The sequence below is a fragment of the Sinocyclocheilus anshuiensis genome, unplaced genomic scaffold, assembly GCF_001515605.1.
Source record: "Sinocyclocheilus anshuiensis isolate Anshui unplaced genomic scaffold, SAMN03320099.WGS_v1.1 scaffold1393, whole genome shotgun sequence".
Lineage (NCBI taxonomy): Eukaryota > Metazoa > Chordata > Actinopteri > Cypriniformes > Cyprinidae > Sinocyclocheilus > Sinocyclocheilus anshuiensis.
The window spans coordinates 1,241,893-1,249,746 of record NW_015548343.1 but is presented as its reverse complement, the minus strand read 5'-3'; the positions used below and the strand labels follow the sequence as shown (position 1 = coordinate 1,249,746).

At 39.6% G+C, this 7,854-nt stretch overlaps 1 protein-coding gene across 1 annotated transcript in view; it reads left to right on the top strand.

Moving 5' to 3' along the window:
* Positions 1-7,854, top strand: part of LOC107656600 (nuclear factor of activated T-cells, cytoplasmic 1-like) — a 42,692-nt gene that overhangs the window by 30,016 nt on the left and 4,822 nt on the right. Inside the window, exon 9 of the mRNA XM_016444495.1 lies at positions 878-1,516. Within this exon, the coding sequence (XP_016299981.1) occupies positions 878-1,516 (639 nt within the window). The remainder of the gene's footprint in view (positions 1-877; positions 1,517-7,854) is intronic.

Sequence of the window (7,854 nt, the reverse complement as noted above, 5' to 3'; positions counted from 1 at the left end):
TTATATAGGCTTTATATATATATATATATATATATATATATATATATATATATAGGCTTTTTTAGGCCAATAGGCTTATATTTATGTCACATTCATGATTTGCTATTTGCTAGTCAGTTGCAGATGGTATTAAGGGGAGGGACATTCTCATTCTAGAGCATCTGATTGGACAAAAATTGGTTGTCAATATTGGGTTTAATCTTTCTCTTATTTTCCAAGAAAATATTTATCTACTAAAAGTTGATTTTGTATATGCTCGATTATATCCTATATATGACCTTAAAACTAAAGGCATGAACTAAAAGCCACAGTATTTAAAAAAATTTTTATAAGTCACAAAGTCTCTTTTGCTACTGTCTGTCAATAATGGGCAGCCTTACTGCTAGTTTGAACTCAATACACTGAATATCTTCTGATCTGTTTTTAATCCAGTCTCAGTCCAATTCTTAGCCCAGTTGCAATTTGCCTCCTTTAAACCTGAGATCCCATCTTAAAATGACAACCTGAATCTTCTATACTATATGAAAATATTTCATAATGCACGCTTATATGGTATTAGCACTGGGGGCAGATCCAAAAAAAATAGGCCTTTTATTTTCGAAAGCAGCTGGAAGGCTCTTGTGGTGATGATTCATCCCTTTTTTCCCTCTTTCTTTAAATATTTTCAATTGGGCGGGAGCGCGTAGCCTCAGACACATAGTCTCATTGATGAGAATGTTTGTTTCGCTGTGGGTATCCTAGCCACAAACCCACTCACTCGTGCTAGCTCGCATAAAGTCACATGAACCCGGAACGTGTGTTTATTCGTTTTTCTCCTTTCCCCCGTTTTCTTCATCTGATCTTTCTCTTTGCTCTCTTTTCCCATTCGCCTTCCCAGTTCCAACAATAAAAACAGAGCCGCACGATGACTACGACCTCCCCCAGGTTTGTGCGCCGCTCCATCCCGCCGGGTTGGTGCTGCATCCGAAGCCCTACTACAGCCCCCCGGCAATGACCCCCATGATGCCCTCAGAACTAAGGCCTTGTGTCACGGGCTCCTTCACATCCAGCCCTCAGAGACTGGTGGCAAAACCCACCTCCCTGTCCTGCTCGTCCTCCCCCAGCACCAGTCCCAAACTACAGGATCTTTCCCCGCCTCACCTCTCCTCTAAGTGCCTATCAGCGGGATCGAACCTTGGCCCCCAGTCCCCAACAGTCCCACACGTCTCCACCATCCAGCCCACACCCGGACGCTACCCGCAGTCCATCCTCTACCCAACAGGAAGCGCCGCATCCTCTCCAGGGTCCCATCCTTCCACCCCAAACTCCGCACCAGAACTCCCCTTCACTCCCAGCCACAGCCTGACCCAATCACAGGCCACCAGCGAGGCCTCTGTGTTAGCAGCTCAGATAACCAAAGGACCGGTGAGGAGCGGGTCCTCCCGCCTCCTACAGGAGGAGGGAGACACCCCCACCATGCTGGCTGTCAGCATCAAGCAGGAACCACAGGAACTGGATCAAATGTACCTAGATGATGGTAAGTGACAGCACAATATTCCAGTGAAATTTAGTGACCGTGTGCATCGTAGTCTGGTGATGTAATGCCCAACAGATGTTTCTAATTGCTTGATGTTTTTGCTTGAGTGCTCCCTCACAAAATTAAGATCCAACGCAGCACTAACCGTACCGCTACAACGACAGCGGCACTGTTCCATGATGTTTAATATATCGAGAACGCAAGTTAAATTAACTGGAAAGTTAATGAATGACTTCATCGGTTTCCCTTCAACTTTTGTGTTAAATTTTAAGCATCTGTGGAAGAAACGTTCAACAGATGGAAGAATTGTAATATTCAATCTGTCAATTAAATCATAAAAGCTAATAGATAATGGTTTTGTATTTGTAGCCAGATCTTTGACTAAATGGCAAAAAGTCTGATCCACATCGCAGCTTATTCTGGCCCAGAACCACCAACAAAAAGAGACTGTTTGAATGACATAATGCAACCAATTACAGTTTGTCAATTTTCATTCAGGACGGGATTATCCTCATCAGACAAAATTCAAACAAAGCGTCAAACAAATATAGAGAACAAATACGCTACCGCTCAAAAGTTTGGGGTTGGCAAGTTGTTTAAATATTTTCAAAAGAAGTCGCTTATGCTCACTTAGACTGCATGAATTCGCTCAAAAATACAGTAAAAACAGAAAAACTGTGAAATATATAATAACAATTCAAACTAACTTCTATTTTAATATATAGAGATACAAATATTTATTTTTATCTCTAAATATTTATTTTATCTGAATTTGTATCTCTATAGCTGTGACTACTCTGAGTGCCTTTGACCACTATTTCTATATTAAATTGAATATCCCTCATCCAAAGTGCAGCAGTAGGTTCAACACGATACCCAAGTAGCACCATTTGCATACTCATTTAACCTGGCAAACTTTGGCAAATCCAGTGAATATTTTATCCTTGTAAACACAACTTTTTTACCCCAGGCCTACTGATTAAAAACCCTGCGTGCCCTGACTCTGGGACATTGTGTAATGTCAGCCAGTCAGATTAGAACTTGCCAAACTGAGAAAGTACTGTCCAGTTTTGCCTGTAATATGCATCAGGCGGTCTCTGGCTGGTTTGTGGGTGTACTGACACTGAGACTAATGGCTCTCTAGTGTATTCGCAGAGGCACAAACATTATTGGTAATGAAAAGATCTGCTAAAACATCACATGGTGCTTCAAGCCCAACAGGAGGTCTCTTTTCAGCAATGTCATTAAGTTTGTATCATGGGAATATACAAATAATCTGGACACCATTCAACCTGCAGCTTTTCAACACTATTGAACATATGATGGGCCATCAGCATTTCTTAAACCTTTGAGTATCTTCCTTCCTTCAGCCCTAATTTAGTGAGGGAAATTGTCTTGAATCATTCTGCTAGTGATCTAAGTTCTCTTCTTGGAGTTTAAAGAAGATGTCGGATAGCGGATTACAGATGCCATAGTGGCTTCCTTAAGTTCCAGAAGAGGCTTAAGTCTTCATTCATTTGAGCGGTTGAAATATAGTCCATACCACTCAAACTAAGCGGAAACATGGACAAGTAGTTATGCATGGAGTGAGAGCGGGATTTTTTATGGGTTTGCTTTTTAAAATTATTACCTGTCATTTCTCCCCTGGCAAAATATAACACATTTTACCAAGCGCTAACACGGCTTCCCGTGTCAATATACGTTCGGGTTGCATTTCTTCTAGATTGTAGCTGTAATGGACTCTGTCAGGTGTGGCATTCGCTGAGCTTGTCGACCACTCTCATTAATTTGATTTGAAACAGAGGCACATTTCTACAGGCACAAAACCGTCGTCCATCATGCACAGCTGTCGGTCTATCTAGTATCGAGGTTTTCTGTTGCTTTAGCTGTCTTATTATCATTGAAGATGTTCTTACTTCTTATTATATACTTGAATAAGCTGCCGGGTGTGATGAAGGTACTTTCAAACTTCACAACCAACCACTTAACCAATCCTTCAGTCTTCATTTACTGCCCACTGTTTCCTCTGATACGCTCCTTCTGTTGTTTTCCTTTGCTTCTTGAGGAGGGGTAACAAACCCTTTTACTCATGGAAACTCTTACAAAAGCTGGCTGCGAGCCTGGCTCCTGGCCTTCACCAGCCGTAAGCTTTGAGGGGCCTCACTGCAATAAAGCACACTGACTTGGCCACTGCCGACGCAAGCCTGTGGCTTGAGCTCTGCCAGGAAGAGCGATCCAGCTCGACCCAAGCCAAAGCAGTAGACCCTGCAGTAAAGGAGGGGGTCACTACGGGAACCGCTCCGCACCACGTGACTCCAAGACCAGGGTTCCCCATAAGAAACCACAACAAACTTTCCAATTTAGCCTGTGGGGCTGTTAAAGGGGTCATCGGATGCAAAATTCACTTTTGTTGTTGTTTGAACATAAATGTGTGTTGGAAGTGTGTGTAAACATCCATCCTATAATGATAAAAATCCACCCAGTGTTTTTTTTTTTTAATCCCTATTTTAAAATCCACAATGCAAAAATTCTCAAATCAGGCCGTTCTGAGATTCATGTCAGAATGACGTAGTTCTGCACAGGCCCCTCCCACGATAGTTGATTGACAAGGCCGTCTTACCTTAGACCCGCCCTGAGTGAGCGGTCATCAGTCCACCATTGTGTCGACTCCGGTGTAGGGGAAAACAAGAACATCTCCGATTAAGCAATTGAGGTGTTTTGTTGTTGGATGTAATAATGAACATAGCAGTCGTCATTTTCTCCCGACATCTGAGCCGCTGAAGACGCAGAGGATTAACATTACTTTCGATTTGAAGGGAATGCGGCAATCCCCGATCTGCCTAAAAGCGTCTATGTTTGCACGAATCATTCGTGATCGAGCTTCATCTACACAAGATGTGAGTATACGTTTTTTTTATGTATCTTTGCAAATCGCCTTTCCTAATATGTGCTAGTTAGGAAGTTTCGCGGCTAAAGTAAACAGTACTGCTCGTCACCCACAGAAGAGAGGGGCGGTGTGAGCAGAGCTCATTAGCATTTAAAGCAAGATGGACTAGAATTGCTTGCTAAAAACAGAGCTCATTTTGACAGGGTAAAAAATGTGTTTTTTACACTACCATTGAGAAATTTTAACCAAAGTATGTTATAGACTTTTCATTAAGACCCTAAAGAATCATATCAACTTATATCAAATGGACATCCGATGACCCCTTTAAGAAATGCATGTAGGAGTGGTGAGCAGTTTGAACGTTTAGAGCATTGAGGAAGTACAGTGACGACTTGTGAAATATATTTATGCAACATGGTGAGTTTAGAATAATTGTGTTGTTTAGCCAATACACTCTTCATTTATGACCATAAATAGTGGAAATGTTTTTCGAAACTAAAAAGCACTGTAAACTTTAGTCCTGTTTATGAAATATTAAAGTATTTTTCATCTTGTTCCAAGACATTTTAAGGTTTTTAGCAGTTTTTGCCAATTCAATGACAGTCAGTGGGGTCCAAAACAATACTGGACCCAATTGATTGTTTTTCTTTTATGTTTCACAAAAGTAAATGATGACAGAATTTTTGGGTGAACTAACTATCCCTTTAAATAATCTCATTTGGTGGGTGCTTACGTAAGTGTTAGAGTGGACAAGATTGGCTAGACATTGGTAGACACCTCCAAGTCGATGACTAACAGTATCGTAATTTTGCTAATATTGTAGCAAAGGCCAAAAACATCTTGTGGTCTGGTACTTGGTCAAGCTAACATAGTTTCTGCGGAAGATATACCCTTGTGAGTCAATTATGTTGCCGGTCATTGCGTAGATGAAAAATCCCAGTGTGATTGTGATCCTGACCCGGGGTCTGTTTTTCTTGTCTTCTGCTGATTAAAACAGTTAGGACTTCTGGGAGTTTTGGTGCTTACGGACCCCTTAATGAGGCTAACAGCATTGGTGGGATAATTGTTTGGTAGTTCCTTGTTCCCCCATTGTTTCCTGAAGGTAGAGAGCAGGCCAGGTCTCCGGCCTCTATCACACAGATCCAGCTGCCGCTTATCCTGGTCCAGCAGGAAGCAGGTTCTTGGATTACCTCACATCCACATATTCACTTCCCAGTCATAGTCACAACAGCAATCCCAGAGATATGAGACCTTTATATCAAAGTTCAAGAGGTGCATTTGTCAAAATAAATAGTATATATACAAAATATATATATATTTGTTTATAAACTAATTGAAGGACTTCATTTCTTAATTTAGTCTGAAAGATATGAATTCTGAACTTTTTATTTAAATGTCAGAATCACTGAATGGAATGGAACATCCAATTGACTCCGGATGGCACATGCCATGCTTTCTTAAGCAGGTCTGAACAGAATTGTTTGGTTTTAAATGTTCAGACATTTACCTTTATGAACTTGGCACACGCTTCTATCCAAAGTTATACTTACTTTGCATTCAAGTGGAAGATTCTGTATACATTTTACCAGTGCTAGTGTTATTTCAGTATTATTTACATACTTTTAGAATTTTTATTTTTATTAGCTTTTTTTATACTTTAGTTTTCATTTAAATTTTAGTTATATTTTTAATAATTTTGTTGTGTGCTATTATCTTTTGTGGTTTTTTTATATTACTATTTAGGATTCATTTATTAGTTCATTTTAGTTCAGCTTTAGTTGGTTTTTTTTCATGTCCAGTTACTAATTTTAGTACTTCAGCTTACACTTATTTCAGCTGCAAAACCAACATTTCTAATTTTCATTTAGAAGTCTTTCATCTAATATTTATACTTATTCTATTTCAGCTTTATTTTATTTTACAAAAATGGGTTTTGCATTCCCAGGGAATTGAACCCACGATCTTGGCTTTGCTAGAACCATGCTCAATTGTTGGAGATGTTGTTTTAAAAAATAGTCTCCTGTTTTTAAAGTGCTAAATGGTCTAGCATTTTTTATGTGTTATTGAATTGAAAATGGCATCTAATGTCCAGATATTTTTTTTTCCAATCAGAGGGCTAATAAAACTTAACTGACTAATGCATTGATTCATGAACACTCTAAACTCTGTCCATGCATCATCTTTACTCTGAATCATTTATCACATGCTGAAATACCTCTTGAGTCATGCTAAGCTTATCAGGTTATGAAGGGTAAGTCTATTTTTTGCCAATTCAAACAGCACCAGGCTGAAGTCAAAAAACGCTTGTTAGTTTGATATGAAGCCTAAAGCAGTGTCTCATATTTCAGCTTTATTATTGTGTATCCAGTCACTTATCACTTGTTGAAGTCCTTTCATTAGAATCCTCATTCGAAATGTGGCAGCAAATTGAGATGTATCCTATGGCAACTGCCAACAGTCTACAAAGGCAGCATTGCAGTACATGAGTCACTAGCTGCTATGCTTAGCCAAAACCCCAAACCAAAATTGTTGACCAACAGAGACTTGAAAACAATCAAAGTTTCCTTGGTCTTTTCAAAATGTTAGTGCATGTGTCAACACCTACTGAGGCCGTCTTTATTTACCATGAGCACTCTGAACAAAATGAGACCTCTTCAAATGTAAGTTGTCATCTTGGCTCAAAATAACAGAGTCCCTAGAGTCTCTCCGCTCAACACAAATATCTTGATTGCTTTTGGATATGTTCACGTTTGTCTTTGTGCTCTTTCTTTCTGGTATGCTCTCTTAAGCTTGAGTTCACAATAAATCTGCGTGTCCTGTTATTCACGCCAAGGAGGCACACAGTTCAACTGTATTTGGATGATCAGGTCAGTGAAAGGTGAAACCTCAAAGGAGCTGTGAACATAGTAAGAGTTATAGTAGAGTTGCGCTGAATCTGGTGCAGTCTGAACACATGGTGAATGCTGAAAGTGTTAGTAGATGCTTCGTCATCACAGCAAGGGTATTTGGACCATGACACAATAGGTCATGGTTAGCTAGCTCTCACATATGTACTACCAGTAATATTACCACAGAAGAACATATTATCTTTTAGAAGGTCCACTAATTTACTTACATTCTAAGTTCTGATCGGCTGATAGTGTCCCACCGTTTGTATTACTCCACTTGTCTGTGTTTGTTCCAGACAGACTTGTCAGTCTGCATTAGTGGTAGAGATTCACTCATTCAGACAGAAAGTATCATTGAATCATTTATTCAACTGAATCATCCAAAACACTGATTCATTTGATTCATTTAGAAATGAACTAATGACTGCCTTTATTCACCTGATTCATTCCATTCAAAGGTTCAGTGTCAGCAAGATCATATTTTATGTAATTAATACTTTTATTTAGCATGGATGCATTCAGTTGATCAAGTGACAGTAAAAACATTAATATATATATATATA